This window comes from Camelus ferus, chromosome 17 (assembly GCF_009834535.1).
Source record: "Camelus ferus isolate YT-003-E chromosome 17, BCGSAC_Cfer_1.0, whole genome shotgun sequence".
Classification (NCBI taxonomy): domain Eukaryota; kingdom Metazoa; phylum Chordata; class Mammalia; order Artiodactyla; family Camelidae; genus Camelus; species Camelus ferus.
The window spans coordinates 10,420,088-10,439,873 of record NC_045712.1 but is presented as its reverse complement, the minus strand read 5'-3'; the positions used below and the strand labels follow the sequence as shown (position 1 = coordinate 10,439,873).

The window sequence follows — 19,786 nt, the reverse complement described above, 5'->3', positions numbered from 1 at the left end:
CTTTTATTTTTTAACTTGACACACTTCTGTGTTGTTTGAACTCATTATAACCAGGTCTTGCTCATGTAATTACAAATAATAATAATAAAGCTACACTACTTCTCAGCACAAGGAAACTAGGCAAGCCTGCAGTAAGTGCCCTTGTGTTCTCTGTGTAAGAGCAGGGCCGCCGACACGTTCAGCTAAATCCATCCTGCCCGTCCGTATCGAGGTCAGCGAGCACGGACGTCACGTGCCCAGTAAGCTGAGTAACTGGGGAGCCTTAACGGTGGTCATGCATCCTAGTCACCCCACCCCAGCCAGCACAGAGAAGGGGAGGGTGGCGGAAGCTGGCTCAGTGTAACTCAGTCCACTAGATAAAGACACGGAAAAGCATGCAACAAGATACAAGGAAACTTCTAGTAAACTTTCTGTCAGTGAGTCCTGCAGGGAACTACAGGAAGGAGATACGGCCCTGCGGGTTTCAGGGCCCAGGTCTCGGGGCAGACTGCCTGGACAGGAACCCTGGACTCCACCCCTCGCTGACTGGGCCATCTTAGAAGCAAGGACTGCCAACCGCACAGAGCTTCAGCTTCCTCATCTGTAAAATAAACTAATAATAACCCTAGTCCACAGAGGGCTGTGAGCATTAAATGAGATAACACTGGATGTAAAAAAAAAAAAAAAAAAAAAAAAGGCACAACAACCTTGAGTTAATCATTCAGGGCCACCAAGAGCCAGTGCATGTGACCTGGAAGCCATAATCTTCTGCAGAAAGAGGAAAAGAAAGGAACTGCAGATCCCTGTGCTCACAGAAACATTTTCAAGAAATGGAACTGCGGGGGCAGCAAAACTGGACGACACGAGGGAAATGAAAGTACAAAGAAGGTGCAAAGAAGGAAATCAGAAGCAAGGGGTAACATGCCAGGAAGGTTAGAACCAAGTCTTGTCAGACTTCAAATCGAACTGCAGGCCTAGGGAGCCGTGATGACGAAAGCCTCCCCACACAGCTCTGCTGCCAGCTTCCCATGAGAAAAAATCGTCAGCAAAACCAGTTTCCCTTCTGCCCGAGAGTCTGACCTTCAGTTAACGGTCTGGCTCGGCTCTCTGGAAACAAGATGGCATGTTTCACTTATGTTCTGGGTAGCAATGCTTATGATTTTAAAGGACACCTGATGGGTGTCCATCTGGATTGGAAAAGAGAACAATGACTCGTGTAAGTGGCTGTGCCTCTTGAGGGGATCCTGGGGGCTTGGCCAACACATTTGTTCAAGAAGATATTGGCCTCTGAGGGACCTGTACATGCCCCAGGTGGATCCCATCTCCTTGCACCTGAGCTGTGTGGGCTGCCTCGACTCCCCTGGAAACGATGCCTAATGCCGCCCTGCCAGCAAGCAGGGGTTACCCTGCAACATCCTTCCGAACAGATTCAGGACAAGAGGGGGGCCTGAGAACATCCTGTGCATTGGAATGTCTGGCTGAACCTGAGATGACCTCGTGGTGGGTGTTCCCACCTCCCAGGTTACTCTCTGGTGTACACTCTACACCACGTGTTCTCCTTACCACTGTCATTGTCACGGTGAATATTCAGAGCACACCTGCTGTGGGCCAGGCACTGTGACTGTTTGCACACAATATGGTTCATCTTCAAAATGACACCGAAGTAGGTACTACAGTGATTCCATTTCACAGGTGAGAGTATGGGGGCAGCTCTTGGGTTACCAGGGCCGGTGGAGGGGTCAGCTCTGAGAAGAAGCAGGGGAAAGGCAAGCAAAGAAAGACTTGTATGTCTGTCTCAGAGGAACTCTGAGCTCCACCTGCCCAAAGAGGGAAAGAAATCTTCCACACGCTCTCATTCTAAAATTCAAAGGTATTTACACACACATGCAACTGCCCACATGTATACGCACGTGTAAATTCACCCACACAGACCCACTCACGCCCACCTGCACACTCGTGGATGCATGTGTGTATATGTGTATATTTAAATGTGTGCATCTTAGAAAATTCCATCACATGAGATCAGAGTCACACATATACTGAGCGAGACAAAGACAGCGTAAAGCAGAGAGCCCCGTTCTCACTTACGGTGTCCCACATCACGACGTACACATCTGTGCTGAATGAGTTATTAACGTGCTGAGTAATATACAGATTGACGAAGTCACAGAAGTGGTGATACATGTTAACACCTAGTATTGGAAAAAAGAAATCTATGTTAATGAACCCCAAAGAACAAATGATTATGCAATTTTTATTTTACCCCATCTACTTACAGTTTATTATTAAAGTAGACTTTAAGCTGAAATAAATAAGGGGTGGGAAACAAGAGCTTTTCCAAACATGAAATGGTCAATATACAAGTAGTCCTCAGTTTACAGATTGATTATGTTCAAAAATTCACTTTAAAATTGATTATTTGGAAATCAGGGATGAATTTTCCCATATACACTAAGAAACAAATGATCATTAAGTTCCCAGAAAAAAATTACAGAAGCCTATTTAACTCTATATGGGATAGAACTACAGAACCATGAAGACTAATTACTATTTTTATGATCATTTATTTTTTAAATCAATTAAGTGACACCTGTTCATCACAGAAGTATTGGCAATGAGGTAACTGTTCACATCTTGGTATTTTTCATTCTTGTCTCTTTTTTTCCCCCTATTTAATCACTACTTAATATTGTTTCTTGGGAAAATATTAACCAACTATCATTTTAAAAGGCTGAATGTCTCATGAATGAACTTTGGAGTCAAAAGTTGAATCACAAGCAATGCTCTCAAGTAAGTCTGTAAATCTTGAAGCTTTAGCTTCTGCGCTAAATAGGAAATCAATATACTTAGGTATCGGTAATGCATTTAAAAGTACCCCGCCCAGTGCCTGGCACAAAGTGGAAGCCTAATGAAGGCTAGCTGGACCCTGGAGGCAGAGGAAAGGGGAGTGCTGTGCCACTTTCTGTAAGATCCTAAGCCTGGCACTCAAGAGAACCTGAACATTTTCTCAGTCCCTCTGTTTCTCTCTCCTTCCATCCCTCTCTCTCTTCCAGGTTGAATACTGGGTCCAGTATTCAACCTGGGTCCAGTATTCAACCTGGAAATGTGCAAATCTAAATGAGATAAAATCTCAAGAACTGACATTTAAAATATGCACTTTAAAGAAGGGAAAATGTTGCGGTGGAGGATATGGCTTAGTGGTAGAGCGTAAGCTTGGAATGCACGAGGTCCTGTGCTCAGCCCTCTGTGGCTCCGTTAAGGGAAAAAAATTAAATAAAATAAAAAACAAACGTGCAAATATTTCTTTAAAAAAGAAGGGAAAATGCTGATCAAAAGAAAAACAGTGACTCTCAAAAGAAGAAATCATAAAATACTGACTTCATTCCCATAGCAAAGAGTAATACTGCATGCCAGAAAATAAAAGTTAAAAAGTACTCCATTTATGGAGGTCAGGTCATTACACTGTACACCTTCAACTTACACAGGGCTAGATGTGAATTATATCTCAATAAAGACCAGAAAAAGGAAAAAACATATGCCATTCATTTTAGACTTCAATCTTAGACGAATCTTTCGAGTGACTTTTTTTCTACCCAGAAAAATCTTCAAATAAACAAGAAAACAAAGTCCTATGACAGCACATGCCCCTTTCCCAGGTCAGCACACAGCACACATTAGCTCTCTCATGAATCATCCAGCAAGTCCATAACATTTATTAAGGGATGCTGAATGCACAAAATAGCCCTTGGTGCTGGGAGGGTTTATAAATGAGGGAGAAAACACAGGCTCCAGCCTCAAAAAATGTGCCCCAAATGAGTCCTGTTCTGTGGAATGCTCGTTCTCTCAAGGTAAGAGCTAATATGAAAAGCAACACGGATGACAGCAGAAGTGGGAAGGAAAAGGGAGAGTTATAAATACAGGGAAGGAAGGACACACGTCTACATACTTTACTGCATAGGTAACTCCATAAATGTAACCGTTCACACATGTTCAGCCCTCTTTCAGGCAGATCAGTGTTTTCTTTGCCCCTTTTAAATCTGCATGCTTTAAAAATGAGTCAGGACCTTAAACACAGCATTTTACCTGCTCTCATTCCCAAACCTCAATTTGCCTGATTTCTGAACCTCATACTTTGTAATGAAAGAATTATGACTTCAGAAGGCAGAGCACATTAAAAATACAATCAATAAATTAGAGGAATTCTGAAATATTCGTGACAGAGGGTTCTCCGTATTTCACCGTGAGCTCGGCCTCTCATGAACTTGGGTATGGTGTGGCACAGAAATCGTCACCTCTGATAGTGAGGCAGAGAATGTCATTGGTTTGTTTCTCCCCTCCAGGGCCACGAGCTCACAGAGTGAAAACTGCGCTTGCATGTGCAGAGTGAGACGTTATAACCAGAAACAGGAAAGTAATTTTAACTTAATACATGGCAAGGTTTACTTCCCAAAGAATTTTAAGTTAACTTTAGTCACGGAGATGGTATCAGAAAGTCTGCCAGAAGAGGTCATGGCCCCTCCTTCCCCACTTACACATATACGTGGCTTTTAATTTTTAAAAAGTTCTACTGAAGCACAAGCTAAATCAAGCGATTAGAGAAACCAGACAGGGCAAATTTAGTTACAAAAGGTGCACCAATGCTTTCTTCTCTCATCTTTTGATTTTGATTGAGACATCTGATATAAATGTGACGATTTCTTCCAAAATGCCAAAAATATAAAACAGTGGGCAAATTAGTTCACTTCTTCAGAGAAGCAAGCAAAAGGCAAATCTACTGTTTAATGTCACACTGTGCTCCCAAAGTTATAGGACACTTATCAAAAAAATGAACAAAGTCACATTGACCAATAAATAAAAAACAGACAAATTAACTTCTCACCTGCATCTAATTTCATGAAGTAGGTTGGCTTTTCAATAACAATGTCACAGTTAGCATCTTCTACAGGTCTGAAGTTGAGCTGAGTGTAGCTCTGTAGCTCAGCAAACCTGGAATGAAGAATTTGGAGATGCTTTCAAAGCGATCCTCCTGAACTTCCCACTGCAACACTGTAACTTAGGATCTGTTCCTTAAGGGGATCTTACTTCCAGAAAACGTCTCTTATAAAGACATGTGGAACTTTTCTTACTAACGCTTCTATAACTTGATTTCGATTTTAATATTGAGTCAAGAGACAAAAATGGGTTTAAATTTTTTGCCTCATGTGCAAGACCAACCAGGAACTTGCCTGACAAAGAAGAAATTTACATAGAGTTGACTAAAAAAAAAATCTACCAGTAAAGTGGGAAGACTCAGAAAGGTTTCTTACAGTCTGAAGAAGCTCGGAAGTGACACTCACCCAGAGAATCTTCTTGGATTCTGAGAAAGATGGCAACCAAGAATTACTGAGTGCCTTGGAAAGACAGCAGACGACTATCCTTCCCAGAGGAAAGGAAAGTCTTTTTCTCAGAAAACAGCTTCGGGTGGAGAGTAAGGCTCACATGGTAGAGCGCATGCTTAGCATGCAGGAGGTCCTGGGTTCAATCCCCAGTACCTCCTCTAAAAATAAAGAACGAAACCTAATCTCCCTGCCCCCCAAAAAAAACCTAAAAAGAAGAAAACAACTTAGGAAGCCACCTGGTGCAAATTTCTTCCATACAAAAGAAGACAAGCACAAGTCAACGTGAAGATCACCTGTACCTGTTCATCTCTGAGAACACATCTGAAGGTAAGATAAATATCAAAAGATCCTTTTAAAATGTGCATAATGCTGAACTATTTATTGTAGTGGTTTCAAAAATATGTCCACAAACTCTTTAATACTTCTCCCTTCAAGAGGTGGAGATGAATTCCCTCCCCTGGAGTGGGGGCTGGACTTAGTGATTCACTGCCAATGAGCAGAATACGGCAGAAGTGAGGGTGTCACTTCCTAGATTAGGGGATACAGAGACCGCAGCCTCCATCTCGGGACATGCGTGCACTCTCTCTCTCTCCCTCTCTCCCTCTCTCCATCTCTCTCTCTCTCTTTCTTTCTCTCCCTCTCTCTTAGACACACATTTTTGGGGAAGCCGGCTGCCAAGCTGTCAGCAGCACTAGGCAGAGGCCCATATGGTAAAGAAATGATACGACTGGCCAACAGCCAGAGCAGAAAACCTGAAGATGACAAAAACACGAATGAGCTTAGGAAGCGGATTCTCCAGACCCAGCTGGGCCCAGTGATGGCTACAGGCCTTGTCAACAGCTTCACTGCAATTTCCTGAGAGACCCTGAGCCAGAACCACCCAACTAAGCTGCCCCTAAATCATGGCTGTCAGGAACTTCAGGAGCTAAAAAATGCTTATTGTTTCAAGCTGCTACATGAGTAATTTATTATACAGCAACAAACAATTGATACAAACATACCATAGGGAATTATCATGATGTCAAAAAGTATTAGGAAGCAAATACCAAATATTTGACTTTTGATCTCAGATATCGAAGTGTACTAGGAATCAAAATGTCCACTAGAATACAGCAATTCCTACTGCAAAAGTTTAAGTCAAGAAAGATCTTGCATTACAGACTGTAAGATGGCACACAAATGTAATGTAGACTGTCATTCTGAATGGCTCGCTTAGGATGAATGTCTGACCTCAGAAATGAACACTCGGACATAAATGTAAGAACTTTTTTTGGAACTGTCTCCTAAAGCAAAGGAAATAAAAGCAAAAATTAACAAATAGGACCTAATTAAACTTCAAAGCTATTGCACAGCAAAGAAAACCATCAACAAAACGAAAAGGCAATCCACAGATTGGGAAAATATATTTGCAAATGATATGAATGATAAGAGGTTAATATCCAAAATATATAAACAGTTCATACAACTCAACATCAAAAAAACAAACAACCTGATTTAAAAAAATGGGCAGAAGACCTGAAAAGACATTTTTCCAAAGACAAGCAGATGATCAACAGGCACACAAAAAGATGCTCAACAATGCTAATCATCAGAAAAATGCAGATCAAAACCACAATGAGATACCACTTCACACCTGTCAGAAAAGAACACAAGCAACAAATGCTGTCAAGGATGCAGAGAAAAGGGAACCCTCACACACCGTTGGTGGGCATGTAAATGGTGCAGCCACCATGGAAAACAGTACAGAGGTTTCTCAAAAAACTAGAACTAGCACATGACTCAGCCATTTCACTTTTGGGTATATATCCGAAAAACAATGAAAACACTAATTCAAAAAGATACATGCACCCCAATGTTCACAGCAGCATTATTTATGATTGCCAACATATGGAAGTAACTGAAGTATCCATCAACAGAAGAATGGATAAAGAAGATGCAATGTAAAGATATATGTGTGTATGTATTTATCATGTGCTACCTAAATATACACAATGGAATACTACTTAGCCATAAAAAAAGAATGAAATTTTCCCATCTGCAACAACATGGATGGACTTGGAGGGCATTATGCTAAATAAAATAAGTCAGAAAGAGAAAGACAAATACTGTATGACATAATACTGTATTATGTGTGGAATCTAAAAAATAAAACAAAACAAAAAAAGAAATAGACCCACAGATATAGAGAACAAACTAGCGGTTTCCAGTGGGGAGAGGGAAGGGGAAGGGGCAAAATATAGGTGGGGGTTTAAGAAGTACAAACTATTAGATATAAAATAAATAAGCTACAAGGACATATTGTACAACACAGGGAATATAGCCAGTATTTTATAATAATTATGAATGGAGAACCTTTAAAAATTGTGAATCACTATGTTATACACGTGAAACTTATAAAATACCGTATACTAACTACACCTCAATAAAAAGGAAAAAAAAAACATTACATAGGAGCGTTCTATGTGACTATAAAGGGGAACATGACAGCTCCTAGGATTATAGAACAGTTCTGAATCCTGATTATGATAGTGGTTACATATACCTAAACATATGATATAAATTTTATAGAACTATCCCTCCAAAAAAAACAATGCAAATAAGAATTAATAAAATTCAAATGTGTTGTTAATAACATTGTAGCAATGTCAGTTTCCTGGGTTTGATCACTGTGCTATGGTTATGTAAGATGTTATCATTAGAGAAATCTAGGGTAAAGGTACGATGGAAATTTCTTGAACTATTTTTAAATTTCATGCACCATTTTTAAACTGTTCCTACACTTCCACAAATCTCAAATTATTTTAAAATGAAAAGCTTTTTAAAGTACCTTAAGTCCTTAATTTCTAGAAATGGTAAATTTCTTGATAGAACTAGTTTAATAATAAACTATTTTAAATCAAAATGTGTTACCCAATTTTATACAAAGTTCAAACAGTTTATCAAAGGTGCTTAAAATCAGGATAGTGTTTGCCTTTGGAAAGAAGGGTGGGGGCTGTGACTGGGAGGGAGTCTGGGGTGCTGATGAAGGTCTATTTCTGACCCAGATAAAAATTATTCAAGTGAGTTCACTTTTTCATAATCCAAACGGTATTAGATTTCTCTATAGGCTTGTTATATACTTTAATAAATGTGTATTTTTTAAACACATGCAGCAATTATGAGAAGTTAATAAAAATTCATCTTGAAAATTTTTCCTTTCATTATTAAACAGTAAGTACTAGATTATACTTTCTAATAATTTACACAGATGTATATATCTCAGATACAACTCATGATTCACTCTGGAGACACCATTCCCCAGAAGCTCATGCCAAATTATCTACAAATGAAATAACATTTTCCATTTGAGAGTCCCTACCAAAATCTGCAAGAACCTAAAATAAAGGCAAATATTTCAGAAATACAGTTAAAAAAAAAATCTTACCAAGACTGCAGAGGGCTTTTGCGCTGACCTTCAGACATCAACATACGAATGTCAAGTTTACAGTGTCCTCCGATTTCCCCACTCTGGAAAAAATCTTCCTTAAATCTGGTGGAAAACAAAAAATTAAGTTGAGAAATTTTTTTCATGACTCAGGCACATGAGTTGTCACTGAAGGGGTTTACCAATTTCCCAAATCAGTTTTTTATTAGAAGGTAACTGTTTATAATAGACTATTTCAAACGTATACAAAAGTAGCAGAATGGTATAAGGAATCTGATGTACCCATAACCTAGTTTCAGAATGATCAACTGGTTAATGGCCAATGTGGCCAATGTGGATTCCACCCATTACCCAATCTCATCACCACAATATTAGGAGGCAAATCAAGGCATATTTCTGGACCTGAAAATATTTCACAGTTTCCACCAGATTTTAACATCAATCACTTAAGTACCTGTCGTGGTTTCTCTTGATGTTTCTTAAATCAAGGTAGAGATTGGTTGCTCTGCAGTACTGAAGGTAACGGGAACACACAAGACTTGAGTCATTCTGAAATAAGGTTGAGAAACAAGAAAAAATAACTTCGGGTATTAACACTTTGAGGACACATCCGGACTTGCAAGACATCATGCTGACAGCATGCTCCCTTCGGGTTCCAACCGCACAATGTGATGAAGAAGGCTTCCCAGTGACTGCTTCTGCTGAAGGATTCTTCTCTCCAGCAGACCTTGGCCAAGCATACTTTTGCCAATTTACACACTTTCAAGTTACTTTAAAGAGCCAAGAGGGGCATTTGTGGTTCATTTCATCGTCTTGGAAAACAAACAAACAGCATTCAGAACTCTCGCTATCCCCACAGCCACGTGAAAAAGCATCTTCCAAAGAGGAGACAAAGCAAACGAGGAAGAATGCGCACATAAGAAACATTAATATGCAAGACAGAAACTGCAATTTTCCAACTTGAATAAGTACTTTCTGCAAATCTTAACACTTGTGGGAGTCTCTCTCAACAGTAACACGAGAGGGTTGAGAAACACTCTCCGTACACTTCCTAAATCACTGACATAAAGGACGTCTAGGACTAACGTACGAACGTCAGCGGCTGCTGTAAAGGACGTCAAGAACTGACATAAAGGACATCTAGTACCGTCGTAAAGGACGCCTGGGACTGACGTAACGGACGACCGAAACTGACGTAACGTAAGACAGCGATTGACGTAAATGACATCAGCCGCTAACGTAAAGGACGTCTGGAACTGACATAATGGGCCGGGACTGACGTAAAAGACGACCGGGACTGGCGTAAAGGACGTCAAGGACTGACGTAAAGTGTTTTCTAAATCACTCATGTGAAAGAGTTGATGAGTCAACCAGCGGAGCTTGTCTCTACTTCCACCAATCTGGATTATGGTAAGAGAGGGATAGCCTCAGAAACCTTTATCTGCTCTGGACTGTATTTATAAATTTAAATGCCATTTTGTTGTTTTTCCCATAACACCCAGTGACCCTTCATGGCCATTAATCTTGAGCCGCGTGGTGTCTGGGAATCTGCAGTTGGTAAGGGGATCACAGTCTGATAGCACGAAACATATGCAAAACAGATCTTGGCCAGGAAGGCATTCTACAAACCACTTTGGAAGAGATGTGCAAGGTGGTGTTATGGCTTTTCCCTGCCCTTTCATTAGACTCCAGTCAAACTATAAAGCAACGTCTTTTAAAGACACTTGCAGCAGTGCAGGTTAATGCCATGCCTCCCAACCTTCAGGATCAGCTGCCTGGCTAGAATCACTTAAAGTTCTACTATGTGACCCCTCCCCCCCAAAAAAAGCGCTATAGAACACAAAGTCTGTTTTTAAGTGCAAGCAAATTAAACTTTTTTTTTTTTTTTTTTGATTTCCTGGATTGCCTGGAGATGACAGAGACCCCTGACATGTCAGCCGCTTGGGCGGGGCTTAGGAACACTGGGTTAGAGAGGCATGGACCTTAATCATAAATGCTTACAACTCTCTAGGCCTTTAAAACGATCACTGAGCCCTTTGCTGGGAGCCCAGCCCTACACGGAGTATTTTTTAATCCAGAATCTCATTTCAGCTTTACCACAAGCTGTAAAACAGACATGGCTGTAAAGCAAGAGAAATTGAAACACCAAAAGGTTGGGTTCCCTGTCCACTAATCAAGATTTGAACCCGGCAGTCTGGAGCCTGCTCTCCTACTTACTCCTCCAAAACTGCTTCCTGTCAGTGTGTTTGCCTTACCCACTGAGAGCAATGTGGTATGGCTGAAGGCACACAGAAAAAAAAAATCTGCATTTTCATTCTAGGTGTATAATTCTACTTAGTAGCTGTGTGGTCTTGGAGAGGTTGCTTAACTTCTCTGAGGACTCCGTTTTCCTCTTCTTTCCGTTATATGTGCTCTGCGTATCTGCTACACTGTGAGAATCAGAGCAGCTAACATATAGAAAAGCTTTTTGCAAACTGTGAAGGGCTAAACAGACACAGAGCAGCACAGTGGGGGGGGGGGGGTGTATCATCTGTCTGAAACTACTTTCAAGGGAATTTATAAGATGTAATTTATCAACTTATCTTCTTTAGCATATGCTGGGGGAAACATTCTAAACCTAGAAAACGTTTAACTGCCTCAAAATATGACCATCTGATGTAAGTGTGAAAATAAGGACATGGCTTCCAACTGAAACAGACCAACTTGGTTTTGGAAGTTAAATAAAATACCAGGCTAGTAAATGTTTGAGAGTGAGGGATTCCTTTCATAGTGCCAGTATCTTGTTTTTACATTACAACCTAACCACTGTGGGTATTTTAAATAAACATGTTCATTTGTGAAGGGGCTAAACACCCACCGTTTCCTCGGGCTGGCAGAGCACATGGAGTTCCTCCAGCCGCTCTCCAGCATATCCAAAGTCAGCTTGCCTCCAGAATATGTCCTGGGCTGATTCAAGAGTGTCCGTCCTATTTGCAAACAAAAAAATTCTGTGACATTTATCTTTTTACTTTTTCTGGACCTGGAATTTTCTTTCTAAAGATTAAGTTGCTAGAAGTCTGTCATGACTTTAATTTTTCGAAGTAAACTATCATAATTTTCAAAAACCTATTCCTCACTACCTGAACTTACCAAAATAACTGATTTACAGGTTTACTCCCCTATAATAAAAATACGCAATGGAAATGTATAAAGTTGGGATCATCTGGAACTGAAGACGATGATCTGTTAATTACTGTATTTTCTTTACCCATTTACCCTGCATGTATTGGAAATATTGATTATATTTAACTCTCTTCTCTGGAATCAAGGGGAAACCATCCATTTATCTTCTTAGCATATGTTGGGGGAAAATGTTTTCTGTTTTCTCCCTCTGGCAGAGGAAATCAGAGATATTCCTGTCCCAGTGGGAGACAGTCAAGTTGAACTTATGTCTGGGTAAGCAAATTTAGTAGCTAAAGGAATTACTATCTAATACCAAAAGAGTCATCAGCATACACTGCAGAGAAAGGAGACTAAGTACGGGGGAGGAGGTATTCCATCTGGAAACTTACCATCCCATGTCGACGTAGGTGCAAACAGGGTAACCAAACCTAAACTCTGGTTTGCAGGATTTCTCATAACCCCAGCAGTAGTTTAAGTTTTCTAAGTGTTTCTGGAACATAAGAAGTGTATGTTTAGGTGGTCTACCTTCTTCCAACATTTAGAGAGGACTGTTAGATTTTTCCATGAAGAAAACACATCTTCCTAGAACTTCCACTTTTACATTTTACACTATGTACTCATGTAACAGAAATAAGTAAATTCTAAGAGAAGCAGTCTCCAGGTTCTTAATGACAACTGTCCTTAATCGCCACTGCCCCTCACCATGTGTGTCCCCCAAACAAAAGCCTGAGCTTTCCCTAGACTACCACTGACCACTTGAATTGGAATTTCTTGAAGTGCTTTAATGAAACCAGTGAGTAAACTGATTCTATAATCAGTCCCTAGTATCATAAAAATGGGAATTTCTATCACCTACAGTATCACAGCTAAATTGACTGGATCAGCAACTTTACTCATCAATCCAGATCAGCTGAGACCACAGAAAATGCCACAGCTCAGCAGCCCTTGGGGGACCCACAGCTGCTGCTGGCCAGGTTGCTCAGAATGCTGTTCTGCAAGGCCCCAGGGGCCGAGCCAGTCGGATTCCCAGCTCTGTTCCTCCACATGCTTCCTGTGCCAGCACCATGGGAAAGGAAAAGCCTCCCAACCCCCAGCTTTGATCTCTGAGGCCTCGTGAGATGTCTTAATGGGCTCCAACTTGAAACCTTTCCAACAACTCTAAAACAAGAGGATAGCCGCAGTAACACTCTTAATTATGTGGAGACAGAGGCAGAGGTGTTATTACCGAAATCAAGTGCTAAGAGACCCTCTTAAGTGCAGTTTAAGAAAGAAGAGGTGTGAAATTCTTTAGTTACTTTTAACTGGTTATTCTTCTCTGCATCAAATCTAACTTACTTCACTGACAGAGTATACACATGCTGTAGGCTGTCTGTTTATTTTACTAGTGATTTCAATTTTAAATCTCACTCTTGGGAGCAGGACATAATTCTAAGCAAAGCTGAGTCACTTGGAAGTATTAGATGAAATACAAACATTGATGGACCCACAGTTAAAACCAAGAGCTAGAAGTCTACTTTCACGTTTGAGTTATAAAACAGAACTAGTCATCCGGCCTTAACTGCATCCTTTGAAAAATATACAAGAAGGGTAGAAGTAGTATTTACCTTATAAGGACAATGCGAGTCTTTCCCACAGACCGTGGCAATGTGCCTGTTATTGTGCAAAAAGAAGGGCATGTGCTCTTCAGGCAGGCGGAGGCTGGCATAGTTAAAGAGAGGTGAGCCTGGAATGCCATCGGCCTGGGAAGGAGCCTTGTCTTGGCCACTCAGCGGGACCTCATGAAGCAGCACTCCGAAGACCAGCAGCATTAACATAGCAACCGCCAAACCTAAGGGTCAAGTGGAAAACATCCTCATTAAGACATAGCCTTTAAATGTCAGAGGAGCCAAGGGCTAAGCACAATCACGACGAACTTTGCTACTTCACTGCATAATGGTCCTGTAGTCAACAGACATTGACTGTGTACCTGTTCTACGCCAGGCACGGCGTTAGGAGCAGGGAGACAGGTGTAAACAAAACAGGAGAGACCCCTGTCCTCGTGGAGCTTCCCACCTAGCGCAATAGACAAGTAATCAGATGAATAAACGACTTCAGATGATGACAAGGGCTGTGAATCAAATAAACCAGGGGGCCGGCAAAACCTTTTCTGGAAAGGGCCAAGTAGTAAAATTTTTTTGGCTTCGTAGGCCAAACAATCTCTGTGGCAACAACTCAACAGAGCCTTTGTCAGGAAAGCAGCCATAGCTATGCTAGAGGAATGCAGTGGCTGTATCCTAGGAAAACTTTATTGACAAAGATGGGGGGCAGACATTGATAGGATACCCGAATAAGTAAAGTAATAGACAGACAACACAGTGTGCCGGTTAAGCGTATGGACTTTGAAGTGAGACCACCGAAGACTGAACCTCGCTGCAGCTTCCTAAACTCTATGACCTTGAGCAAGTTATTTTACCTTTCTGTGCCTCAGCCTTTCCGTCTGTAAAATGGAAATCAGAAGAAACTTTCCTCATAGGGCTGTTGTGAGTTAAATACTGGTAAGGTGTCCAGATGTACCTGGCACATTAAATGCTATGTTCAATGTTCATTAAATAAAACTTTAAAGCCATGTGGGAGGGGGTGCAGGGTGCTACGTAACATTTGACCTAAGGTCTGCATGATGAGGAGCAAGGAAAACATGCCAGGGAGAGGGAAGAAAGGAAGTGCAATGGTTTCAAGCAAGTGTGTGCCTGTTGAATCAAAACTAACAATCACGACAGCTTGTGAGACTATACCACGGGCCAGGTACTCTTCTAAGTACAAGACACAGCAAGGAACATGCAGTCAGAAACCAAACTCCGAGCCCTTGTGAAGCTTACCGTCTAGTGGGTATAATAACAATCTATGACAGTAATAACTAAGGCTAAGAAAACGCCAGGAGTGAAATCCAGGGAGTCTGCCTCCGAGGCTGTGCCCTTAAACACTCCCAGCCCTGCCTTTGTATCATGAACGGAGGTAATGGTCACAAGCCTTACAGCATTTCTATCTATTTCTAACTCACCCCAGGAGGATTAAATCTCTTAGACCAGATTTTGCTTATATTTCATAGATAATAATTATGGCATTTGGGGTTCACTTTAGTGGTTTCTTTGCTCTATTTTTTTTAAAGTGCTTTTTCGAGCAGATGAGAGGGCCCTAGTTCACATTAGCTGCTCCCCATCAAGGTCTGCTGTCGCTGGGACACACTGGAAAACCTAACATTCAGTATCAATCTTCATTGACTCTGGGCAATGAAGATGGGACCCTTTACTATGTTCAATCAGGCCTCAAGTTCCAAGGCCAAGGGAATCGTAACTGAACAGTGGGGAGACCAGGAAGAAATCCCTTTCCCCTCTGGAGTGGTAAATAAAGTGGTTCTTTCAGGTGGCTCTGTTACCTGTTATAAAGGTGATCTGAATTAATATTTTCACTTGGGACTTTGACCTAATGGTGAGTTGATAGCAATTACACAAAATTTAAAAATACATACATAGAAACAGTGACTCCATTTATAATGAAAATATTTACCTCCTTAATCCTCAGAACCTCCCCAGAAGCTGTTGTGATGTTTCAGGTCTCCAAAACCTGTCAGAAATGAAACATTACCTTAAAAGGATGCCAAGGTAGACTTTCACATCCAGGTGATATTTTGAATTAAAGGACATATTAAGAGAGAAGATCATTTAATGAGATAACCTGTAAGCAGGGAGCTTGGCATTTAGTGAGATAAGCCCTAAGCAGAAGGCCTGGCTCACGTGCCCTTTCTTTGGCTTAAGGCTGCAGGTACCACGCTCAACACAGTAACTTAACAGTCCAGAGTTTAACAGGGAGCAGGAAGGAGATGGTCCACTTTATACAGGCACCAGCTGGTACAGGCCAACAGGACACTCAGCAGATAAAACATTCCCGGGAGCAATCTGCCTGGTTCTCACCATAGTAATCGGACTCATTGAATCACACAGCTCCGCGGGCCTTACTACAACCCGAGCCTTCAGGTCCAGCCAGCAGAATGGCCGGTCCTTTGGCGCATGCCTCCCATTAGTAAGGCCATTGCCTTGACCAAGTTCTGATCTTTGGTTATCCAAGTCCACTGCCCTCGGCTGAGCTCTAACCATAACTAAACCCACTGATCCATGGAGACGGAATAACGCTTAGGTCAAGGGAAAAATCTAAAGACTCAGATCAGAAACCTGGCATTTGCAGAGGGCACGTATCCACTTGTATAAACTAGAAGGCGGTGACTGCTGGTGCATGAAACCACAACCCCAGGGCCTGGCAAAGAGCCTTTCGGGTGTAGAGTCCTCTTGCAAAGACAGCCCCCAGGGATGGGCGGGCGCACTTCTCCAGCGGATGGAAGCTTTAGCGGCTGAGCTACTTTTTCCTTCAGCACAAAACAGCTGGCTCCCTCCGCTTCCCTTGACTGGATTGCCACAGGCCTAAGAAGGGGAAGGAAAAAGGAAAAAGCCTGAAAGATGATGAGAGGTGAAACCTCGGCTGATAGGGCCACAGTGGGAGAGATGGGGCGACGCTCTGTGACAGAGCTTGGGAAAGTTTAAAGAAGGTGGTGGACAGATGAAAAGTTAAACGCATCTGAGACCCTTCTAAACGACTCGCCCCAACTAGTGCTAGAAGTCTCACGGTCGGTACAAGGCAGGGGGTGAATAAGGGCCTGGCTGCCTGAGATGCCCAGGTGAGGTCCACCAGCTGTCCGCTAGAACGTCAGTGGAACCAGGGCGGCGGGGTCAGCGGCGAGCGCCCTTCCGCGGCCACGCTGCCGCGCTGGGGTTCCGGGCGCGGAGATCCCCGGGGTCCGCCCGCCACCCTGCACCGCACCCCCTCCCGGCGCCGGGGTCGCCCGCGCTCCTGGGAGGGGTCTGGAGAGCCGCTCCGCCCCGATCTGGGAAACCCGGTCAAGGCGGCGCAGGCCGGGGACCCCGCATCCCGCCCCGCGCCCCGCCGGCGCCCGGGAGTCCTGCGCGCCGCTGCAGGCACCGTGAAGGGGCCGGGCGCTCGCGGCCAGGGGCGGCTTCCGCACGCCCGCCTCCTCGGCCCGCCGCGATGGGAAGGCGCAGGCGGACCGGGGGAGAGGCGCCAGCACGCCGGGAAGCCACGCCGGGAGCGGGCAGAAGCGCCCGCCGCGCCCGGCCCAGAGAGGCGAGCAGCCCGGCCGCGGCAGAGACGGGGCCGCGGGTGAAGGCTCCGCGGGGCGCGGGGCGAGTCCCACCTGGAGCCGGGGGAGCCGGGCTACGGAGGAGGCGGCAGCTGCTCGGGAGGAGGGAGTCGTCATAACCGGCGGCTGCCGCTCACCGGAAACCTTCGGCGTCGGAGCCGGGCCAGGGGGCGCCCGGGAGCCGCCGGGACACCTAGGCCAGCCAGCGCGGGGAGGCGGGCCCCCGCCCGCACAGGGGCGGCCGGGTCAGCAGCCGGGGAGAGGCCGGCCGGGCGGCGCGCGGGGCCCGCGGGGACGCGGCGGGAGGGGCACCGTCTGCTGTTCCCTGCGCTCTTCCGCTGGGACCGGAGCCTCTGAGCCAGCGACCCCGGCAGAGCCAGAGGGACGAGCGGGACTTCAGAGGCTAGACTGTCCCCCTTGGGAGAAAGCGATAAGGCCCTTAAAGGACACTGGGACAGGTTGGGTGGAAAGCCCAACTCACCTTCTTCATTCTGACTGCGTTGCACTGAGACAGATTTTTACGGTTTTCTTAATTAGGACAGAAGTTGCCGCCCTAACTTTCATTACGTGGGACCCGAACGTCCTTGGCGGCACTTACTAGTGGTGAGGGTTCTTTGGAGTCCTTGCGCATTATATTGTAGCATTCTTCCCTCTCTCCATAACTGTCCGAAAACGAACGAAGCTCAAACGCTACTTTGTGGAGTTTGATTTTTATCTTTATTATCTATAATTATTTGAATTATAATTGCTTATTTTTACTATCTTATCAGAATTATTTGAACGCCTATCTCCCACTTCTACTCTTGGCGTTCTCGGTTCATACTGTATGCTGTATGGTACAGAGCATTGGAGAGGGAGCATTAAATACTGATTCAACTTGAACTGATGAAGTGCAAGTTGGTATCATCAAAATAAACTTACGCTCAGACACATAAATCACCAGTATTAAGTACTATGATGATTAGAAGACACAACAGATTGTTTCCAAAGGCTACATGCTTTTAAAATACTTTAAGATACTGTTACGAGAATTGTTACGAGTTCCATTAGTAACCTGATAAATCAGGAATGTTATCTGGACTTTTTTTTTTTTTCAAATAATAACAATGCAAAAACACATGGTATTTGACATGTACCAGGCATTATTCTAAAGCATTTTCTAGTATTAACTCGTTTATGTAAAAGACTGCCTCTAAAGGAACTAGTGCTCTATTATTTCATACTGTGCCCACCCTTTGCCAATAAGGACAGGAATTTTTAAAAGTGCTTTCTCAGCTTACTTGCCACCAACCTATTTTTGTCATGTACAGGAAATGTAGCTTTCCTGTTAGTTTATTCACAATGAATTGTAGTCATTTAATAATTTGCACAAGCTGGTTTGCCACTGCTTGATAATGCAAGGAAGATATACACATATATTAAAAAAAAAAACCATGAGAACAATATATGAGAATGGCTTCTAAAAATAGTCTGATCTCATTGCAAGGGCATACAAACCAATCGAATTGTTGCGAGGTACACATGGTACTATTTTTAAATGGCTAAATGTTAAGTTGTGGTCATTCAGACTCAGAGGAGACAAGATGTGATGGGGCTTTAAGAACGTAAGATTGAGTTCTAGAGTACTGTAACAGCCATTCTTAACATAGAATCTCCCTCCCAAGATACCAATGTTAAAATTTAGTTTTAAACTTTCTTCAGATTGCTGTTAAAATAAACTCAAATGTCTATTAACAGGAGACTGATGAAATAACTATGATATATTCACACAATGTAGAGCTATGCAGGTGCAAAAAAAAAAAAGGATCGAGAAATATCTCTGTATACTGCAGGATATATTATAGAGTGGAAAAAGCACAGTAGAAAAAATGTGTAATATGCTATCCTTTATCGAGGAAAGGGAACATATGTATGTATTTTGTATATAAATTGTTATTTACAAATAGAATAACAACATTAAAATGATTACCTATAGGGAGAAGGAGGGAATACAGGTATAGGGGACAAAGAAGATAACTTCTCTGAATATACATTATACAGATGTGACTTTAGAATCATGTAAATATTTTACATTATAAAACAAAATTAAACTAAAAAAAGAGTAATCCTTGAAAATTGAAAGTAAAATGAAACTAAAGGAATCTAAGTGCTATCCAGTTGTGACATATATAACACAACAGAGGAACTATCCCAAGTGATTTTGAAACAGAATTTGTGCATCCTGGTGGGACGTACCTTCACTACTAAAAGAATTTCAAGAAATCATGAACTGTTTTCAGAAGCCAAATTATTGGTGGCAATGTTGGTTCGAATAAACCAAACAGGAGTAATTAAGATGGTATCTTTGAAGCTGAAATTTTTGACATGCAATATAGGTATAAGACCGGTGAAGTTATATAAAAATCCTATAGTTACAAATTTGAAATAGAGGTAACAGTATGAAGTAACAATATATTTCATCCTTTAAAAAAAAAAAAAAAAACCTCCATCATCCACTGAAGAGACCTAGAAACAACTAACCATATAGCAAGAAGCATTCCTCGTGCCCAGACTGTGATCTCTGCAAACCATTTTCACTTTTAAGGAAATGGGTTCCATAGAAAAATGGATAATTTGGGATACTCACAGAAAAATGATCATAGATATGGGACAGGAAAT

General features: G+C 42.5%; 1 protein-coding gene across 2 annotated transcripts in view; it reads right to left on the bottom strand.

Annotated features, from left to right (window-relative positions):
* EOGT (EGF domain specific O-linked N-acetylglucosamine transferase) overlaps positions 1-17,918 on the bottom strand; it is a 31,847-nt gene extending 13,929 nt beyond the window's left edge. The window contains exons 1-10 of one of the 2 annotated variants that reach the window (XM_032458110.1): positions 17,183-17,917; positions 16,149-16,394; positions 15,487-15,543; positions 13,548-13,771; positions 12,333-12,433; positions 11,639-11,747; positions 9,236-9,330; positions 8,782-8,886; positions 4,859-4,965; positions 2,068-2,171 (exon numbers count right to left, since the gene is read on the bottom strand). In XM_032458110.1, the coding sequence (XP_032314001.1) occupies positions 2,068-2,171; positions 4,859-4,965; positions 8,782-8,886; positions 9,236-9,330; positions 11,639-11,747; positions 12,333-12,433; positions 13,548-13,757 (831 nt within the window). In that variant the 5' untranslated portion in view covers positions 13,758-13,771; positions 15,487-15,543; positions 16,149-16,394; positions 17,183-17,917. Of the gene's footprint in view, positions 1-2,067; positions 2,172-4,858; positions 4,966-8,781; positions 8,887-9,235; positions 9,331-11,638; positions 11,748-12,332; positions 12,434-13,547; positions 13,772-15,486; positions 15,544-16,148; positions 16,395-17,182 lie in introns of both variants that reach the window. The other variant, XM_032458111.1, reaches the window with a different exon arrangement.
* Between the last annotated feature and the right edge of the window lie 1,868 nt (positions 17,919-19,786).